Source organism: Styela clava, chromosome 5 (genome assembly GCF_964204865.1).
Source record: "Styela clava chromosome 5, kaStyClav1.hap1.2, whole genome shotgun sequence".
Taxonomy (NCBI): Eukaryota; Metazoa; Chordata; class Ascidiacea; order Stolidobranchia; family Styelidae; genus Styela; species Styela clava.
Genome location: NC_135254.1, coordinates 7394122 through 7417053, shown reverse-complemented (window position 1 = coordinate 7417053; position 22932 = coordinate 7394122). Strand labels below are relative to the sequence as shown.

General features: G+C 35.9%; 1 protein-coding gene across 1 annotated transcript; it reads right to left on the bottom strand.

The window, feature by feature from the left end:
* Window positions 1-954: 954 nt before the first annotated feature.
* On the bottom strand, window positions 955-22846 carry LOC120344425 (sulfhydryl oxidase 1-like). The gene is made up of 15 exons (XM_078112359.1): window positions 22715-22846; window positions 22010-22070; window positions 21679-21791; window positions 20816-20940; window positions 20397-20454; window positions 19367-19496; window positions 18245-18338; window positions 16541-16721; window positions 15836-15965; window positions 6815-6944; window positions 6078-6203; window positions 4875-5010; window positions 3788-3900; window positions 2786-2938; window positions 955-1576 (listed from the first exon to the last, which is right to left on the bottom strand). Exons 1-15 carry the CDS (start codon window positions 22833-22835, stop codon window positions 1460-1462), a joined length of 1788 nt encoding a protein of 595 aa, XP_077968485.1. The 5' UTR covers window positions 22836-22846; the 3' UTR covers window positions 955-1459.
* Between the last annotated feature and the right edge of the window lie 86 nt (window positions 22847-22932).

Genomic DNA, 22932 nt, shown 5'->3' with positions numbered 1-22932 from the left:
AAATCAAGAGTGTTTAGAAGGGCAGCTGGGTACAACTGTCGGGTTGTGGCCTGCCTGCTGCACACCTGTGGCAAAAAAGGACTTGAAAGACATATTAGCTCGGACCAGAGAGGTCAATAGTGACGTCAGTGATGACCTTATCCGCCAAAGAGAGATGGGGCAGTTAAATGTTTATCAAGCATTTATTACCTGGTCCTCTGTAAAAATAGTAGGTGCTGCTGAATGGTCATCCTAATGTCCAGTGTTGGACAAACTGTGAACCTTTTCCACTTAATTTGCTGGGTGGATGAAAGCTTTAGGGTTGGGGGCTCCATTATATTTGTCTTTCTTGACCTTTTTTATCAAACATGGATTCAATTCAAAACTGGTCCGAAAGAATCCAGGCATCTATTAATTAGCTATCATGAGATGGGTAGATGACCCCACCTGCCCAATGTGGAATTTTGCACAAGTGGCTCAAAGAGCTACTCCCGTAGTATGTGTACCAGGTTAGGCCATAACTTTATTCAGATTCTCCTGTTTTAGTTCTAGTGCAATTTCGGGACTGTCTGTGTTAGCCAAGTAAATATACTCCCCGCCAATAGGTTTCAGTCCCTTTACACAAGTTGATGTAAGCAAACAAAATTAGTTACCTCCATATTGGTACACACACTTCTGGAAAGGCCAATCTTTACAGGTGTCTTCGTTCATGATCGATCCAACTGTTTTACTACCTGTATTCTTTTTACTTTTAGTTCAGGATTTGAGGTCTGGTGCTTAGCAAACGTGCAAATAAATTAGCTAGAGGCAAATAGCACAGCACCAAAATATCAAATCTTGAAATTATCAAAATTTTCGAGCACCCCTTGAAGCATGCCCTGTCATATACTAAAAGGCAGTTCATCCTTCGCTCATCAGGATCCTATGCCAGCATTCCTATCTACAATCAATTATCAATGCAAAAGCAGACATTAGGCCATTTCATCATTTTTATTCCATCCCAGTCAAGTCAACACCACATTTACACCCCTACAAAGTCTATTCCAATAAATCATCCAGCTAAATAAACTTGCAATAAATGTTTGAAAGTTCCCGAATACTGGTTAAATTGCATGCCAGTCCATTTATGAGGATAAATATCAGCATACTTTAATGCTTTTCTTGACGATACACAATATCCAAAGGAAAAACTAAAGTTTATACTAACAACGTTATTTAGTTACACATTGGGATACCCTGGAATCAAAAGTAGTAGAATAGTGATTTAACAACAATATTTTGGCAATTGTGTAACTTGAATAATTTGAAAAAGGTGACATTTAGAGCCACAAATATCAAGCTTATCTAGATTAAAAAGCATGATTAAATTGGCAAAATTTATTGGCAAATTTTGTTATTAATATTCCAACCCAATTCCATGATCTTAAATTTTCCTAGAATAAAATTTCATTATACTATCTAACAATTGCCCTAACTATAACTAGAGTTCATCAGATGGTCGTGGTACTGGTTTGACATCTTCCACAAAATCTTCAGAAATGTTGGCAGGAGAATAGAAATCTACAAGGAATTGGAACACCTTTGTTTCATCAAATTCCTGCAAAAACAAAAAATTATCTATGACCAAATATGGTGATTTTATTCGCTTGTCTGGTTTTGTACATACAAGAGACCCAGTTTAATGAAAAGGTATCTGAAGATGGCCTTTTCCAGTGGTTGACTTACAGAGGCTTTTAGCACTCATGACAACCCGTTTATCATTCCAGTGGTATTTATAGTCTCGTTTTGATTGGTGTATTCTAAATCAAAGGTCAAACAATTCACGCACAACAAAGTGAAAGCACCCTGCGAAATAAACTTATCGAGCAATGAAACTAGGAAAAAGGAGAAGTTTCCATGAAGAGTGAGAAGTAAATTCAGTTTTTCGTCAACATTGTGGCCCCCCTATCATCTCTGTGGCCCCATAGGCCCCCGCTTGAAAACTGCCCGCCTAGTATTTGAAGTTTGGACTGTTTTGGCATCACAGGTAAATAATCCTGGGCTTAGATATCATGTTCACCACTTAAAAAGTTAGACAGGCAATGCGAACCAGTAGGATTTAGGTGTACAAAATATGTAAAAACAGGTGGTTTAGCAGTTGAGGTAAAAGTAAACTTGCTCTGACCAGAACTGCGGAGCCACCGACTCAAGTTCAACTTCCCGGGGTCAACAGAAAGTAAATAAGTTTACTCAACGTTCATAAAAGTCAATAAAAAAAAAGCTTGCACATGCCAAAGATTTTAAGTATCAAAATTTGATATTTGAGAGCAGTGGTTCTCAAACATTTCAAGCTGCACCGCCTTTTTAGAATTCGCCAAGTTTTGTGCCCCACCTCAAAAATAATTAGCTAACAATAATCTATAAATAACAAATAGCAAGGCAAAAGTATGTTTTATTCAAAAACATGTTGAAAATGCGTAGATAGTTTTGAAATGTAAATAGTTTTGAAATGTAAATATACAAAATAAAGCGGGCAAGATCAAATCTAACAATTTTTTTTATTTTTAATCAGCTTCACGCATCCTCAAAAAACTGTTATTGTGGAGCGCGTCATTTGAGAACCACTGTTTTAGAATTCAAGTCAAAATATTTAACAACTCCAAACAGCAGTTGGAGTCTATTGTAAAGTTCCCCTACTTCACAGCCCTAGCTCTTACTACAGTTACACTAAGAGTGAAAATAGAAATAAGGATAAGATAATAAACCACAACTGCAACGTTTGATCCAATTGCCTCATTATTATTGTTAATTAAGAAAAATTTCTCACCAAATGTTCATTCCAACATTCAGGGCAAATTTCTCTTGTCGGCCATTGTACTTTAGGAAACTCAGGATCATCATTCTTTCCACCAGACAAACGCAGATTCACTTCATTATGTTTGGACCAGAGATACATGATAGAATCTTCACTTCCATCAATCTAAACATTTGCAAAAAAAAATTTCTCTGAATCGAAGGTTTGATCAAACTACAAGGTGGTCGCTGGAAAAGCAAAAAAAACATTGTAGGTCAGATGAGATCACCTATAAAATGTGAATAGTATGAATTGGAACGATATCCCACATGTCAACCTCCAATACGCTACACAAGCTTCTAGGTTAGGACACTGATCTGAATTGGATAGACGGCATTTTGAGCATCTATGATCGTAATATATCATATGCCTTTGTAAAAGTAGCTGTTTGACAAATTTTCTGTATTTCTAGATCAACACTAAAACAAGAATATAGGTCAGAGGCCGAACACTTATCGATCAAAAGTTAAAGGATCCCCCAAAACAGCGTTCTTACTCCATAGTAACACCTTGTGTTGCATCACTAATTATTTAATAACTCGCTAATTATACGACATAATTCGCCCAAAATCAATAGGCTTCTGGTCCGAGATATGATGAATGCACATGCAAAATCTGGAGCAGATTCAATCTGGCTTTCGTGAGATATCGCGTGCATCTAACAGACAGACAGACAAATACCTATCAACATACTTACCAATTAAAATTGGTAAGTAACAACCCCGAGGCATGTTTAGAAATCAATGATGCAGTGGTGAGATTCAAGCCAGAAAAGTATAGGGAGGGTATAACTCATTTAAATATAATGACTACACCTGATGTTCTCAATCTTTTTTCTTTCGTGACCTATTTTCGTTGCACAATCTCTGTGTGGCCCACCCCCTTTTCAGGCAAACAGAAAACTACAATGCAACTAGATGAATGAACTGAAGATGAATTGCCTACAAAAGTATGCTAAAAGTGATAAACAATCACCTCTTCAATATCATCTGTAGCAATTGCCCAATGTTTTCTGCATTCCATACAAGAGAAATATCGTGCGATGTATTCCTTCATGTTGATCAGCATACCAACACCCCACTCACCCTCTGAAATATAGAGATTTAAAAATGAGAATTGTTGCTCATTAGATAATTATTCTACACTGAATTTAGGCCAGGGGTGTGCAACCTTTAATACAGAAGGGCCAGATACAAATGACAGGGTGAAAACTGTGGGCCGCACCTTTATTCAATATAGGATTTCTAGGAGTTACAGGCACAAAAATTTTAGTTATTGATCATCTAATGCGCATTTTTCGCTTTACATCATCTAGTTGTTAGGACATTGTAATGTCATAGGCATAGATAATAAATTGGACTCAGGACGTAAATAGCATCTTATTATTCAAACTATGACAGCGAAACAAAATAAATTACCAGAAACACAATTCAAAATATTTTTGTCTCAGGTATCGGCTTTGGGATTGGAGTTATTCTCACATACCAGTTTAAACTAAATTAAAAACTTGTTTTGTGAGAGCACACCCCTTTCGAATTGGCACTTCTCTGCGATACGCACAATTTTTCTTTGCATTTTCTGAAACATATTACCAGTTAACTAACCGCATATCTGCTAAAGACTGGTAATCGGACGAGGAGAAGTTGTGGCCCGCCATAATATTAAGATGTTGCCTCAATATCAAGCTTTGCTCTCCCCGGAATAAATATGAAAAATCATATCTTTTTTTCTTCGAACATTGTTTAAAGAAAATAACAAGCAAACACAGCAGTTCCAAAAGCGATCAGGAGTTACTTTTTCACCAGTTCAGAGAAAGATCAGGCAGAGATGAGTATGAATGGTTGACATTTTGTCGTTATTTCTTAGGGTTTCTTAGGTTTATGAACTTTAAAAGACATATGATACGGCCACAAGATTGAGTTTTATTTAAAGGCAGCAATTTTTTTTCAGTGTAAGTGTGCCGTGTGTTTTTTCCATGATAATGAGCTGAGCTAACAGGTAGAAAAGAGAACAGAAATATTCCCAAAAAAATTGAGATTTGCTAAAACAAATAAATTTTTACCAGGTTCAATCTTGTAAGCCTGGTTCACCAGTACATGAAAGAGCTGCCACAAACTGCATGGGAATCCTCGAAGATCTGGTTGACTTCCTGAACATCCATAGTATGTTTCATTCCTCGTTAGGTAGGCTCCTTTAGTCTGTAAATATATATGTTTATTTGCATCATGTAAATCCGGCATGGGGAGCACTATAATCCGGCCCGCAACGCTTCACTAAATTATAGTAACAAAACATCCGTTTTGACGAATATATTCTTTAGACTAAATTATATTATAACCTAACAATTTTATATTTCACAATTACTCGTTTAATGAGCATATAATTCAAGTATAATTAAGCAAATGGCAACGAAACGCAGAAAAGTTGATGCTAAATGCAAAGGGTTCAATGGCGCTGAAAATATTCAAATGAAATTTTATGAGATGCAATGAGGAAATAAATCTATATTCTATTCGAGAGATGTATCACTGCTTGATTATTAATATAAAAAGTACCATTCATTCGGTTTTTCAACTTTCTAAAAATATGTGCGGCCTGCCAATGATTTGCGACCTTAATTTTGGCCTGCGAGCGACAAAAGGTTGCCGACCCCTGATGTAAATGAACGCATTAGAGCAGAGACGTTTAACAGGTGACCCGCAGGCCACAACCCCCCACCCGTAAAGTGTTTTGTGCAGCCCTTGTCAACACTCTCATCAAGCAAAAGAATTTACCCAAAAAGGTTGGAAACCACTGGCCTATGCAAGCATTCAACCGAATTGCCTAAACTGGGCTACAGATCTTGCTTTGTTATGCGAATGATTCAGGAAGATACCCATGTTATCCTTTATTGATATGAACTCTTCTGTTTATAGATTATCTATCCGTAGGGAAAACTTACAGCTTTGATGGTCTATTGTATATGTATCATAACAAATTCTGATACCTGCATTACCGGAAATTTTCAGATATATAAGTCGAGTTCAAAACTACAAAATAGAAGTTGCTAAACTTAACGGGTCTACTTGTACATGCATAACTTTGAGCAAAGCAATTATTTGCTGTGATAGGTGCGTACGGAGTGTTACAATTTGTATTATGTATGTTTTACTGTAAATTCTTGCAAATAAGCAGAGTTTGAAAATTCACCAATATAGGGCCGTTTTAGGAGGTCGGCTTATACACAAGGATATATGGTAAATGATATTCATTTTAAAACAATCACCTCATCTGCTTTCTCCAGAATCTCCTGCCATGTTCCCCAGACTAACATATTAGTAACAAGAAGATCTTTTATACTTTTGTTAATTCTTGTTAGAAATTTCATAACTGGTGGACGACCTGGGAAGTACTGAGAAAAAGATTGAATATTAACATGCAGTAATCGATAGAACATGAAGTCAGAGAAACTAAATTCTAATTTTTTTCTATTTGCGAGTCTTTTTGGTCACTTACAGCTACAAGTTTCTCTTCTAAAACATGAAGAGTTTATTAAAAATGGAATAACATAAACAAGACTAATTACACCAGTTCAAACCAATTAGAAATCATAATTTCAATTAGAAATTTTCACTTCAAAAATAGAAGATTTGTTCTGTTAAAATAGGATTAACATATTCATTCTGGGGAGAGGATAGTCGATAAGAGATGGCTTGATCATATGGCGAACCACAGCCTCTTGTCTGGTTACCATTACCATTACAAGTCGGGTATGGGGTCAGTTAGCCAGTTATTTGTTTTAACGTAAATGGACTTGATGGAAGGGAAAGCCGTAACCGTCCAGCGGTTACGTGAACCACCCTATGACGCTAGGAGTCCAGCAATCCTCTCGCACATAAACATCCCCGCATGGGAGTTGAACCTGCGAATCCATGCAGGGTAATCAGTGGTATGAAAGCTAGTGTATTCCTGACACTTAGCACGATGCATCACACCGCCAAGCTTTTATAAATCTTTACAAACCTTTATGAGAGCAGCAACAAAGTCTTTCAAAGCTTGTAGATATCTTCCTTGAATATACTCAACACCAGAAACCTCTTTTCTTAATGTATAATGAATCGCAACCTCAAGGTCATGCATGTACACCTTCGACCTGGGAAGAGAAGAGTTCATGAAGAATATAAAAATCTGGTGTCTCATGTAGTTTCGTACCACGTTACCTTGTAGTGGGCATAGTGTAACAATTTTTGGTACTCTGGAAGTATGTAAACCAAGATGATAGACAGGGGAACGTAGTATGTGTACCAGGTTAGGGTTAGACCATAATTTCATTCTAATTTTCCTTATTTTACTTCTATTACGAGTTCAGGGACTAACCAAGGACTCCCGTAGTATTTGTATGTGGGATTATGGCCTAACCCTAACCTGGTATACATACTACGTCCCAACCAAGGTTCCATCTAAGATGCGTAATTGTGCTATTGCGCAAGTACCACCAGAACATTTGCGCAGTAAATCTCATGCTCGCGCAGTTGCAACATTTCGTTTTCAAAGCGTGGCTCGTAGTTCATATTTACATTAGAGATGTACCGATGTATCGGTATCGGGTATCGGTATCGGCAATATCGGCCATTTTTTCGGTATCGGCCATGTATCGGTATCGGTTAGATTAAGGCCGATATTTCCGATATATTTACCTTTTTGATATGGTCCAGAATGTTTTAAAAGATAAGTTGGAATACTACTTTTTAATTTATTTTTTGTCTGGAGAGATCGTAAGCTATGAGCCATACATGTCCCTACCCCCGCGAGAGAATATGATTCACGTATTTTTAGCTATTTTCGCTGTCAAATTTTTATATTAAATTTTTTTAATATTACATAGTAATTATGAAGAAATATATCAACACGGCACATAACAAAAAGCAATTAGGCGCCCAGTTTTAAATCATACAGTGGAATTGGGGTCCTTATTAACGGCACATGGACTTTTGGCACGGGTATAAATTCTGACTGTTTGTCGTCAAGTACGAGTGTCATTTAGTCCGACGACATCGATAAACTAAATTCCGACACAATTATCCCTCTACGCAGATATTAATTTTTGTTTAACAACACAATTTCTTTATAGATATATTGACATGACCGCCTAGCCCTAGAGGGCCTAGAGTCCTAGACTGTCTCAAATATATGATAGCAATTGTATAATAATATAAAATAGTAAAGTAAAAAAACATCCTCGACGGTTATAGGTAGGCCTTCTTTTGGTCGGTGCTGATTGATATTCTTTTATGTTGGCTTTGACTTATTGCGTCGACGATTACGATTAGCCACGAAATAAAATATTTGAAAAATGTCACCGGTCATTGTGATGTCTCACTCGTGTCTGTCACACCCAAGCACCTTGTTTTCTGTATGCCAGCGCGGGCCAGTGTCGCATTTTAAAAATTTTCATCGCACGCTATGGATTTTGTGTTGTCAACCTGCGAAATCTTGTTATTGTCCGTAGTGAAGTTGATACAGATGAAGATATGGAAGGTTTAGAATTTTAAATGTTGCAAAGCTGGTGCCCACTGTTTACCACAGTAAATTTGCTTGAATTTCGAATTGGGACAGAAGTAGCCATAAGCTCATACTAAATGATACCGATATTATATTTGAAGTATGTTTCACCAGAAATTACTATCTAGTTTTTCAAGAGTTTTAAAGAAAACCAATATTCTAGTGTTTTATATCTGAGTAAAATGTCTATCCAAGGAAGCAAGGCTAAAATTAAGAAAATTGATTTTAAAGTGGAATCGCTGAATACAGCAGTGATACCAGTATGAACAAGCTAAAAAAACTGCTAAACTTTGCGAAATTTATTGCTATTCCGCGTCAAGGAATGTGATATTCTGCGAAGTTTGTCAGGAAGTGGTGTAGGGACAATCATATTAAATTGATTGAGTTTCGGTAATTCGGGCAAAAGTAGTATTATTAGTTGTAAATCGGGTTCAACTAAGATTATTTGAATTAGGGAAAAACAAATTGGTCGAGTATAGACTTGAAAGCACTATCTAATAGGCTATCGGGTAATGTTACTGACATTTTTTCATGTACCTTTGAAATTTAGTTGGTAACCAAGTTCTCTGACTGCAAAATAGCCGCGTTCGTTCACAAATATTTCCATTGGTATTGGATAGATGACTCCTTTGAGATATGTTAGAACTCAAATACCAAACAAAAGCAGGCAACAGTATATTCAGTATTTATTTATTAATAGATACATGCTATCCAAATAAATTGTATATTTATTTTAAAAGAACAGTCCAATAGCATATCCATTAAATTGATTAGGTCTACTTACATCAATTTGAGACTGAAACTTATTGGGCAGGGTAATATATTTATTTGGCTAACACAAACAGTAATAGAACTAAAATAAGGACAATCGGAATAAAATCATGGCCTAACCCTAACCTGGTACACACACTATAGGAGTTCCCATTAATTTGAATCAAAAAAATGTTGTTGAAGTGGGAATTCCGTACAAAACAAAGTATTTGCAACGACGTCAAATGTATTCTAAGTCAACATAAAAATGAGATTTTGCCGCAAAACTATTTTCTATAGTTTTTTCTCCAAGGTCCTCTTAAATGCCGTTACTGCAGAAGTATTAAATACGGTGGATCATTAAACAAACAAACTAACACAATGAAGGATCCGGGAATTGGAACGCACAGAAGCTGAAGATAATGTTGGAAGAACGAGTTGATCCCAGGGGAAGGAAAGGCGATAGGGGAGCTTAATCATATGGCAAACCACAGCGTCACGTCCGGTTACTAGTCCATGTCGAGTATGGGATTTGTTAGCCAGTAACCGACCAACGGTTACGCAAACCATCTTCGGCGGCAAGGAGTCCAGCAATCCTCTCGCACAAAACTATCTCCGCATGGGTTTCAACCCACACACGGTAAATTGAGGTGCTATGGCGAGCATATTCCTAATGCTTAGCACAATGCGCCACACCGCCGAGTTATCCTTTTTTTCAAAATAGTCGTGGTTTCTTGTAAGGATGCAAGCTTTTGTTCTGAAAATCTTCAGTGAATGCACAAACAGAAACAATGTCAACTGTTGTGTGACTCCCTTCAACCCCAGACACAAACTTTGGGATGTCACAGAATTCAGTCCATTCATTGATATTTTTAAAAGCCCAGACTTTTCCTGTATTCTGAACGATAAATAAATAGCCATTTATATGCAAAGGCCAGCTTTTGTCACCCGGAAGGCTTCTAATATCTCTCCATTCTGACTTTTCCGGATCATAACCTTTAACAGTAGAAGAGTTGGAAAAGAAATAAATGCAATCTTCATGGACGATACACGATGTAATAGGTTCTTCTCCGTTTGAATCGGGGTGCCATGAATCTGGGACATGAAGTTCACGTGACCAATCTTTACAATTGACATCAAATGTTTTCATCCTCTGTTCTCCGAACCTATCCCTATAATCTAAAGTGCTCCGAACGACAAAGATTGAATCATCCAAAACCCCCGCCATAAATTTTCTCATTTGTCCACTGTAAAACTGTTCAAATACTGGTAGATTTTCATTCCAGGTATCTTGCAGTGCGTCATAGCACGAAGTATTTTTCTTTGAGATGACATATATACTGTCATCTACAGCTACAACACCCGCCGAACTATCAAGATTTTCGCTCATGGACCTTTTCCGAACCCACCTTTTATTTTTGTCCAAGAAAGACAATTTATTGTCACTGAGAAGACATAATTTACCATTGAAACAGAATATCTTAGTTGACATCGGAATTGTTGTGTTGGGGATGGGAATCGGAACATTAGCAATATTTTCCCAAGTTTTTGATGGAACATCCATGGTTCGTATTCTTCCATCCGTATAGAGAACTGCTATAAAATGACGTTTATTTCCACTAAACATATGGCTTCTTAGATAAGTGTTAAAAAGAAGTTTTTGGCACTCCATAGACTTTATCACTAAACTATCTTCTTGGATCATTGAGATAAACTCTTTTGCTATTTGCTCACCGCAGATATATCTCAGAAGTTGAGGCAAAATAATTTCCCGATCCGTTCCGTATCCTACCCAAGCTTTTATCGCCAACCATTTCCATTTTTCTCCGGTTAAATCATCCATTGCTGAATCCGAGAGTAAGTAAATAAGTTCAGATACAGGAATCGATTTGAAGTCGGGTTTCGCAAGAAGCTCAATAATATTGGTATTCCGAAACTCATTCAAAGCTCTTTTGATCGAATTCGGAATAAATTTTAGGTTTTCCGTAATTTTCTTCAGTAAAAAATAGTTGTTGAAAGAAATATTTTGGCTGAAAACAAGATCGTCCATAAAAACTCTTTCACATAAAATATTTTTGCATTCTTGAGAATCTCTTAAAATAGGTTCGTCCCATAATCGTTGAAGCAGTGAAATTGTAGGAAACCTATCCCAATTTAATATGCTCAAAAGCTCGGAAATGTGCTTCTGTCGATCGTGAACGTCAAATTTTATCCAGTGGATAATGCACTCCCACACAGTGACATTCACGTTAGGGTGCTGCTTCTTAATGTAGTCAGTGAAATGAGATTTCGAGAGTTGAAGCAATTTGGTCAAGTTTTCCACCTTGTAGGTTTTTTCAAAGAATGTTTGGACATATATCATGAGTTTAGTGATGTTAAATTGATCCACGATATTATAAATTTGAATGCAGTTTTGTGAATTCAGATTATTCTTTAGGAAATTACCAATGTGCTCAGTTATTCTATCCAGTAGCATGATTCCAGCTGCTTGGAGTACGTCTCCAATATCTTCAATGTCAACTGAAACCTCATCCACATTTCCAGTGTACATGAACTCGATGCATTCACGCACAACATCTGGGTTTACATCTTTCATATGAACAAATCCTTGTAAATTTTCTTTAGTATCGTAAGCCAGCATTGCTTTGAAATAGTCAGAGTTTGCGACGATTATATCGCGATGAACGTTGAATGATTCGTATTTAACTTTTATAGTAAAATCGGCTGGGATTCCGGCTTTTCTGTGAGCAAATTTTTTCTCTTTGCAATCTACCTCTATTTGTTTAGAAGTTGACGGTTCACTCATACTGTTACTGCTAATATATTTACTAGTTTTCTGTTAAAAAAGTTCAATACATGAATCCGCCAATATATTTGAGAATACTAGCCGGTCAACGGAAAATATATTTTAACTGTAACCCTTATCTGTCTTACAAATATCTTATTTTTGCATTTCCAATAGATGAAATCTATTTATCACAAACTTCCAACCTCCAGTATGTTTCATCTGACGCAAAGCGTATTGAAAATCAGGCTCGTGGTGTGCAACAGTAACAAACGCTTTTGTTCTGTGATATGAAAAGTATAAAGTAAACACAAAGAACTGTCACTGTGTCAACAAAATATCACCATCTGCTTTCATTCGCTACATCTGAGTACAAAATGTTTTTGTCAAGTAACCATAGAGCTACATCTGAGTAAAAATGTTTTTGTTGAGTAACTAAAGAGTTCGAACTATAGCAAGTGAATGAACAAAAAGGGCGTATAATGGGCGGTGACACAACCTAGGGTAGGATTTAGGAACCACAGCTTTCCGTCCGTTTATCAGTCCATGTCGAGTATGAGATTAGTAAGCAAGTTGTTTGTTTCAGATGCATGGGCTCGATAGTGGAGGAAGCCGCAACCTAGCTTCGGTTACGTGAACCACCGTGCCATGGCGAAGAGGAGACCAGCAGTCTTCTTGCAAATAAATATCACCCATGGAATTCAAACATGCAAACTCATGCAGCGTAAGAGCTGCAGTGATGAGCATATTCCACTTGGCAAGATGCGCTACGCCGCCGAGCCTCGCACGTGGAAAAGTTTCACATTAATTAACATGGTGGAATGTAGCCAGGGAAAGCAGTGGCCGATTGTTTTTTTTTGTATCACACTGAAGTTGATGTTTAACAACCTAACTCGTGAACAGTTAACTAGCCAGTACAACTTGTCAGTTTCATTTGAATATTTTCATGTTTTATGACTCGTTTTAAAAAGTTTTTCAAAGTTCAACAGTCCTCTGTCATGTTTGTGTTTTTTCTAACTATCAATATCGGTCAGTTTTTTCTGCGGGCGGGTTTTCCTATTTTGCTTCATTGAACCAGGAATTTCTTAGAGGTTTTAAATACTTTACTGAGGTCTTTGTTTGAGTACAGCGAACAAATTCTTCAATATACACTTAGAATAAGTCATTTTTTTTCAACCTTTTATATAATAAATTGAGAAATTCTCACATTTTTCGGAAATAAAAAATCCGAATACCATTGTCAAATTATCTCCACTTACAAATGTTGAATACATTTATGTTATGATATCTTAAAACGAGATGCTGATAGAATAGGATTTACCCATTTATCTCAAGGGAGAGAAGAGCCGATAGGTCGGCTTAATTAAATGACTAACCACAGCATCTCGTGCAGTTACCAGTCCATGTTGAGTGTGTGATTAGTTAATCAGTTATTTCAGATGCATCGAATTTATGGTGGAGGAAGCCGTAACCTATGAATGTTACAAAACGCGCAAAAAAAAAATGTCCGCATCATGTCTGCTAGAGATCATTACGCCACGCCAGAGTACCGCTGATAAAAACGGTTGCGGATTACATGCAGTATCTTAGAATTTCTTGAAATTTGAAAATAATTTGGATAAAATACACGACTATGACCTAGCATTTGATGTTTTTCATTGACTCTAAAAATTACGTTCAACTTATTTGTATCGCATTTTAATGATATTGGCTACGGACAAGGTTCCCTCTAAGCTGCGCAACTGCGCTATTGTACAGTACCACCATAACATTTGCGGTGTATTTTGGTGTATTGCGGTGTATTGTGATGTCACACACGTGTCTGTCACGCCCAAGCACCTCGTTTTACGTATGCCAGCGCGACCCAGTGTCGCATTCTGAAATTTTCATCGCGCGCTATGGATTTCATGTTGTCAACTGGCAGGATCTTGTTATTGTCCGTAGTGAAGTTGACACAGATGAAGATATGGAAGGCAATCTCAGACAGAGGGTGCGATAGAGATCGAGCTGAGAACTGGGCCGCTCCCATCAGCCTTCAACTAACACCACGTACAATAATATTATAAAGGCTATAGTTGCACCTGATAGTGATTCGAAAAAGGCAAATCGTTGGTGGGAATAGGAAGTTGACTATAAAAAACGTCATTTAAACCATGGAAGCACATTGACGCACTAGATGCATTAGCGTGGAAACGTGGAAGCAAGAGGAGGTTGTTCGAACTGTTTCAACGCAAAACCAACCACTGAAAAAAAGTGTTGAAAATCCCATCAAGTGAAATAAAGCCTCACATAGATAGTGTTCTACTATGTGTCAAGCTGAATTCATTAATATTGTCCCGCAAAGTAATAAATAGTCGAATTAAATTACCATATTCATGGTGAAGCAAAAATTACGGCTTTAAATTTTTGAAAAGCATAGACTTTGTCGCCAAGGGAGAAATCATGCAGAGCATAAGAAAAGCAAAATTTCATGCCCTGATTGTTGGTGAAAGCAATGATATTTTAACAACAAAAATGTTGAGATTGTATAATAAGTTTTGTACGTTGGATAATTGTCGCTTGATTCAGAAATAAACACAACAAACATGGACGAAGTGTATAAGAGTTGGAAAAGCACGAAAACAAGGAGAGGCTATTCAAGTTAAATGGGTGCTTTCTTCGCATTCCGATAATATATGATAGGCTACTATTTTCACAAAGTTTGCAAATAATCCAGGATTCTGCTCAGCCTTAAAATAGTCTCAAATAGCAACATTTGCGCAGTGTGAAATTTTATTATTAGAGGGAACACTAGTTCCAGCATCTGCCATCTTAGTTCACATACTTCAGCCCAATTTTTGCATATGTCAATCCTAACCCCCACCTGACTACAGCATTCAAAAATTCATTATATGGATGGTTGTCCAAAATGCACAGACGATTACCCGAAGTTAAGCAATTTATTTCTCTCATTTTTTCGTCGAAGCGATCCAGATATGAAAAAGATCGCTGGCGTTAGTGAGGTCGTTATCGTCGACATAAATGCCATTTTGGGCAATAGTAGCTATACTTAGGCAAATCTATAAGACTTGATTGTGATGCTGTAGTGATATAATTTCTGTAAAATGTAGTCAGGTAGGGATTTAGAAATGACATTTGTAAAAATGGTTATGACAAGCCCAGAGGAAGTACTTGTAGTAAGAGAGTACACAAGACCCAAAATCTGGACACCTACAGTTTACTGCGGTGTTCTATTAGCAATCTATCTACTTTTCTGGCTTTAATAGAAAAACAAGTATTTCGATACCAAATTTTTTGAATATCAGAATACCATACATATACTTGGATTTGGTGTCATACTAATTCAACAGCACAGCTAAATCTAGCAATTTTACTTTGAGATTGCCATGAAACAAAAAAATTGTGTTTTAATTGTATTTGAAATGATTTAATTTTTTATAGTCTGTCTGTACCAGGGGCTGGCACGGTTTTTGGACCAAGTGCCAAAAATTCAAGTCACTTGCACTGGTGGGCCATGTAAGTGAGACATAAAAAGAAACATTTTATGAACAATATTCACAGTGTTACAAAAGCAAAATAGGAAAACAATAAGGCTCATGCCAAAACTAAATTTAACCGCAATCTCAACAAATTTCTTGAGCTATTTTTAGCTAGAACATCAAGATTTGGTTTTAGTTTGGTTGCGGCAGCATCAGGCGGGCCAGATTGAATTACGGTACCCAGTGAACCGGATTTGGCTCCGAGGTCAGATTGAATTACAGAGTAGGCCGTAGTTTGACCATGTCATGTCTATACTCTCATTTGCTTTATGAAACACAAACAATAACGACAAAGGATTTTGGCACAAGTGAAAACAACCCCTGTGAGACAGTCAGTGCAACTTTAAATTAGAGTAACAGCCTGTGTTTGCTTCAATCAAACTTAATTTAAAATGTAGTAATGTCTACCTGTCAACATCTGGCATTTCGTAATCGACTGCTCCCTTAGTTTCATTTCTTCGCTCAACAACGATCTTTTCCCGAACTCGTTTCACACCAGGCAGTGTCTGGAGTTTGTTGCGAATAAACTTACGAGCATCTAAACAAAACATTCGAAAATTTTAACACAGGATATATTCAATTCATCTTGGGTAAGAAAAACCAATTTTAACCTACTTGGGCAAACTATGCCAAATCTGGCCCGTTGGGTGATTTAATCTGGCACGACTAATGCAGTCACAACAGAAGTGAAACCAAATTTTGATATTTAGCTAAAAATGGCTCAAGGAATTGCAAATTTAATTTAGTTTTGACACGTTGCTTTTTGTTTTTCACTTTTGCTTCCATAACACAGTGAATATTGTTCATAAAATGGGTGATCGAAATATTTGGCTTCTGGTCCTGTCCTTGCCCACCTCTGGTTTAAGCTGTACTAAATTTTCAGTCCACATTCTTTTTAAAATTTGTAGTTTATTTACAAAGTTGTATGAAATTGAGAAAACACCAACCAATCTTGGAATCAATAGATTTTTTATAGTGAGAAAAATCATGAATTGAATTTCCGAATTGAAAAAAAAAAACAATTCAACTCCCGACTTCACTCCAATTTTAAAAATTTGACTGCGACAAAACATGTCAAATTACGACTACACAACTCTGGCAAAATTGTCCCACCTTCCTCTTCTGGAACATTCCATTCAGTATAAGAAGCCATATCCTTCAACACAAGAACTGTTGGTGAACTATCATCAAGTTCAAATTCATAAAAATCTTTCAATAATTTGAGAACTTTTTTGTTTGTTTCAGAAACTCTTCGTACTTGTAATCCAGTAAATGCTGTCATGTCAAGAATAACCTGTAGTAATGAGAAGTACATTGATTAATGAAATTGCTGCCTCAAATATCTTCCTTTACAAAATCTAGAGTCGATGCTTGGACAAGGATGGCACAGTCGATCAAGCACGGCAGAAACAAGCACTCCTGTTTAACCTAATCCTCCCGGTTTGACGCATGCGCGACGTTTTGCAATGCTGTGTGTATACCATGAGGTCTGGAATGTTTGTTATGGTCTTGCTTGAAAGGAAATCTTATTCCCCACACAACAATATGAGAATGAACCTTATATGACATTTAGAAGTGATAAAATTTCGCTTACATATCACGCGTGTACTTCCCGCTGCGATATAAAAACGTCGCACAACAAGAAAATAATTCCATAAACCTTGGCGTTGTGCGCTAACCAATAACAAAATCTAGTATGATAAGGTCTTATTTTGAAGGTCATTTTATATGCTACATAACATAGGAGAGTGGACATCTCACAACGTCAGGAAGTTATAAAAATATCGAGTCGTTTGATCGCAGCTGCCTCACCGAAAAAAAGTTAGGCGTTTTATCTCGCAAATTCTCCTTGTCTGACGATTATAAGCTTTTATGATTCAAAATAAATGTTTTATTATGACTCACAAAAGCTTTCAACGCGATAAAGCACAAACAAACAACCGATCGATCTATCAAGCTTAGCCTGGCCTGATTCGATGTGGTGACTTCTCAAACGGAAAATTTCCAAAACGCTTGAACAACGCGCGCTATGGAAAAGCGTTTAGTATCATATGAAAGAGAAAACCAATGTGCAGTCAACTGTATAGTCACATTTCAGCTTTACAATAGCTGTAGACGTCCAACAGCTGATAGAATGAGAGAGTGTAAATATTTTTGTTATTTTTTGACGTTACGAGAGACCTCTTGAAAGAGGTGTTTTAGTTTACGGTCCTCCAGTGACATCTAGCGTATAGTACTCTAAAATACCTTTCCAATGGTATATAATTATTGTATATTGGGTAAATTTTGGGGGTCGTATGACATTAATAAAAATGTATTCAAAATTGGGCTCGATTGGGCGTCTGAAACAGGTTAATAAAAATAAAAAATAAAATTTTTTTGGAGGAATTTTGTACAATTGAGGTAATAGCACATTAGAGTTGTTTAACACATTAATTACTGAAAATTGAAAATAGATTGGTACATTACTTGCGATTTTTCTCAACAACAAGATTTTAGCAACTCAATCGATATGTACACTTTGCAGTCAAAAATTAGAGTCAAAGTGAACAATTATAAAAGACAAGCACACAAAGAAATCTTGGCTTTTAACACTCTCTTATTTATTGTATATGCGTGCATGTTTTAATTAACTAAACACTTTTGGGTGAGCGAACACGTACCACTTCTTTGGACAACATCTATCAACCTAAACTTTGTACGTTTTAAACATTACTTAATCCCTGAAATATAAAGGCAATTGCCTACAAAATAATTCACAGAACACAAGTGTAAACCTCTAATATTTTTTTGAAACAAATCTCAAATTACAATCACCTGACGGCCAACAAATGATGATTTAGGTTCAATAATCAGAACTCTGTGATTCTCATTGGAGTCTTCGTCAATCAGAGCTTCAAGATCTTTCTTTCTGTTATAAAAAATATTTTGCATCGAGTTGAGAAAAACTTAAAAATGTAATCGTCCAAGGCAGATTTGCAAATGACAATCTTGAAAGTCAAAATGGAAGAAATATTTAACCGCAAATTTTCAGGTTCAATTATGACTCAGGTATTTGAAAATTACAAAAAAACGAAGAAATGTCACCCGGTCGAGGAGTGCCATGATAATAACTAAGAACAATTTCTTAATATAATATAGTTTATCGCATTCATTGAGACTTGAAGTGATTGCAACTGACAATCACTGTAAACCAAGCCATATGAATATAGTCAAATTTGCTTTAACATTTGCTTTCCATCAGTCATACTTTCACTCTAAATAAGACTGGCATGGTTTCATTAAATCCCAATTTTTTTTTATCAATTTTCTCGCTACAATAAAATTTTATCAATTCTATAATGAAATCTACAGTAACATACAGTTTTTCTTTTTGTTTCAAAGTTATCTTTGAAACTTGATTTATAACTGAAGTTATTTCTAGTTTTTAGTTTCTAAAAATAAGGGAGCCCTGTGCGGACAGATTTTTTCCCCCATCATCTACTTATTAAGCAGTGGTAATCATGAATATACTATTGTGGGATGAATGAACTTGTTTGTTAAGCTTTCACCCAAATCTGTAAAGCACTAAAATATGGCTGAAGCAAGCATTTGAAAAAATGGTTTTAAGTATCTGGCCTTTATGGGTAATTTTAAAATTACCAGGAAACAATTACAAAATGAATCAAAAATTAATTAGATTCGATATTCCAATTTCTTGATTTAGAAGTTATTTACAACTTTTTTAAAAAAGTTTTATTTCAAGTAGTCCCACAGGAATATTTTCCATATTTGAAACTTTTATTATTCTTGAACATATTCAAAATATTGAATTTTGGCCATCGTTGTGCAAAAATACACAGTCTCACTAAAACTAAAATTTCAGTCTTCACGACTACTTTCAAATATAAAAATTTGAAACAATCTACATGACACATAAATTCTATTTTCTGCATATACTTTAAAGTTGCCAACGAAAATTTTTCATTTTTTGAATTTTCTTGAATAAAACCGATCAAGCTTTCTCGTACTTTCTCCAACGAATCAGAATCTTCAATAACAGAACCGTCACTTCCGTAAACTTTTTTACCTTTCAAGTTCAGTATTGAGTAATTATGATCAAAATTTTCAATAGCAGAGACAACTCAATTAGAAAGATGACACAAAACCAAAAAGATTCTGAATAATAATCTACAAGATCTACTGTTTGAAGTATTCAATCAACCATCTCAAAATCACTACTTCAGTTTCGTAGGATGAAATATATACCAGTAAATAAATTCCATTCCACCATCTTAGCTAGTGCACAATGGAATTGCAAAAACGATTCCAAACCAATTTTTTCCAAAATATAGTAACTCACAGAGCGGGGCTACTCAACTGGCGGACCGCGGTTTGAATCCGGGCCTTTTGTTCATTAAATTTGGACCGTCTGCTCATTTCTTTTGGCAGCATAAGCCTCGTTTAATAGTTTTACATGATTTTTGATACCATTTACATACACAACTACACAGTTTGTCGTACTGGTACCGATGTGTGACACTTGTATCCATATTTTTGAGTTATTCATTGCTCTTGTATTTAATTTAATATTACATTTGAAGTTTCGTTTATTCAATGAAATAAATTTTCTGTAATGTCCAGACCCCAGTAATTTTGAAGTTTTCTAAATGGACCTTTGGTGAAAATAGTTGAGTAGCCCTGTCATAGAGTATATCAGTGAGTGCGACCAAATGGTCTTCAATATGCCAATGACATTCTGCCTCGTGTGTAGTGCTATTTCTCCATTTAACTAATTGGTGTATTTGGTTGCATTAAAATTTTTATCAACAGATCCAAATTATGTAAGATTATGGTCCGTTGCAAAATGCAGAATCCACAATATGTAGAAAACCTGTTTATCTGAATTCCTAACAACTAGTAATAATTCACAAAAAAAATATCTGGCTGACAGTTTACAACTTTATTTGTGTTCGGGTTTTAATTTTACCTTCATATTTTCTTCGAAAACCAGCAAATTCCTCATCCGTCATATTAGCAGGAAAATACTGAAACATACAAATTTGTCAAGAGTTTATCGAATTGTGCATCAAATTTAGCATTTACAGTCATCCAGTAACTGTGAATCCTATGTATAACAGTGGATATGGCGGGAGCTGACTTGGATGATTGCATGGTTGTATTGTTCCCTCCAGCATTTACCAAAAAACATTGTGCTTGTATGTTTCATTTTTACTTTTAGTACAAAGTTCCATGTAGTACTTTTACGTCACATGTTTGAACTCCATTTATCGAATTTATTTGGTGTGTTGTTGTTATTATGTACCATAGTGGGTATATTTACACAGTATTTAGCATGTGAATATAATATAAAGGCATTTAGATGAACATTACAAATTCACGTCTTACCCTAAAATCTGGCATCCCACTGATGAAGAAAGGTTTTCTAAAGCAAACTTTATGTCCGGTATCAAGACCACTCTCTGATTTACTGACACAATCTACTCCCGCCAGCCGCACGACTTGATGCCAATCTGAACAGAAAAAAGAAACTATAAAATAACATTTCAAGGGTTTTAGACAAAAAGTGAAAATTGAAGTCTGAAAAATTGATAATGATATAAATACTTTGCAAACTGAATATTCAAGCAAAATTTGGAGTATTTCAATACTCGAAATAAAAAAATAGAAGACAAAAAATGATACGAAAAAGTATGAATAACATCACATTTCGGGGGTTTCAGATAACAAAGGATTGTTCAAATTTTGAAAAAAATTACAATAATATAAATGCTTTTCACACTGAACTTCAAAGCAAAGTTTGAAGTGATATTCACCATAATATTTCAATACTCAGTCAGAGGAGTTTAAAATCAAAAATAGAAGTTTTCCCGATTTTCTCACACCGGTGTTTTATTCAAGTTTTGGTCCGTCGTGGCACTCAAATTAATAACAAATCAAAATTATGGAAACATTCGTAACATAATTTAATCGGCCCTCCAGAAGTGTGTTACCAATATGGAGGGGTACCACCATACCAATAATTTTCTTTGCTCACTTAATCAAGTTGTGTAAAGAGACGGTAACCAATGGGCAAGGGGTATATTCACTTGGCAACACATACAGATACAGTCCCCGAACTCGTAATAGAACAATAAGAAGGAAAATCGGAATGAAATTATCGCCTAACTCTAACCTGGTACACATACTACGGGAGTACCATTTAATCATCTTGACAATATTTCGAAGCAATATATTGTACACAATTATACCTTTAATATCCAATGCAAGTTGTTTATAAGTTGGAGCAAACGTCTTACAATGTCCACACCAGCGAGAGTAAAATTTAACAAACCACGCTACAGAACTGTTATACACGGTTGACCTGGGAAGCAAAAGTAAAAAAAAAGAATGAAAAAAATTTACAGTAATGCATGACAAAGCATATTCATAACATTTTACTTTGATAGGATTTACATATTTATCCAGAGGAGAAGAAAGCCGTTATGACGACTTAACCATATGGCGAACACCGGCCTCTCGTCCGGTTACCAGTCCATGATTGTTTTTGGAACACTTGTTCATTTCATGTAATAGACTTACCTGAAAGTTTCAGCATCTAACATTTCTATCCCATCATCAATGGAATAATGAACGCCTTCACCTAAAAAAACAACAATAAGGGGGAATGAAATTGAAGGGAGGATTTTGTATTGAATTGTTTCAATCTTCAGTATTTAAGGAAATTTCATTGCAATTATTAATTAACAACAGTTCTTAGCATAACAGTGGTTACTATCAGTACATTTTCCACTTTTGATAGGATTCACACATTTAACTGGAGGAGAGGAAAGCCAATAAGATGTCAAACATATGGCGAACCATGGCGTGTTGTCCGGTTACAGATCTATGTTGGGTATGGGATTAGTTAGCCAGTTATTCATTTTAGAGGCATGGACTTAATGGATGAAGAGGCTGTAACCAACCAGCAGATATGTGAACCACACTGCAGCAGTGAGCAGTCCAGAGAGAGAGATTTTATTTCTTCAAATGATGAAAAGCATTAAGCAATATCAATAATTTTCATTGTTTTGTCCAGTATGCGAGACTGTTGAAGGTCATTGAGGCTTTTATACTGTTATTAAACTGTCAGAATTGATTGCTACAATACAAATATAAAAAAAGGCGGGAAAATGAGTCATCAGAAATTTTAGTCCTCACACACGTAACTATTCCAAATCCTCTCACACATAACTATACTACCACGGGTAAACTTCGTGAACACTTCATATAAAATATTGATTTTACCTCTTCTATGTCTCAAGTTTCCATTTTCATCTTCATCGTCATCATCATCAAGCCCAAATGATAAATGAAACAAGGAAATCAAAACCAAGAAATACACACCAAAGTAGAAAATAGATTTCATTTTGTAACCTGTTTTCTATGAGAAGTAAAAGAGAAAGGTCAATGTGATAACAGCCAAATGGATACTGAATTGGTTGGCTTATGATTGCATTTAAAGA

Coding starts and splice junctions, on each gene's coding strand:
- LOC120344425 (XM_078112359.1), bottom strand. CDS start 22,835: ATGAAATCTATTTTCTACTTTGGTGTGTATTTCTTGGTTTTGATTTCC. Junction 21,792..22,009: donor TTAGATGCTGAAACTTTCAG/GTAAGTCTATTA, acceptor TTTGCTTCCCAG/GTCAACCGTGTATAACAGTT. Junction 16,722..18,244: donor CATCATTTGTTGGCCGTCAG/GTGATTGTAATT, acceptor TCATTACTACAG/GTTATTCTTGACATGACAGC.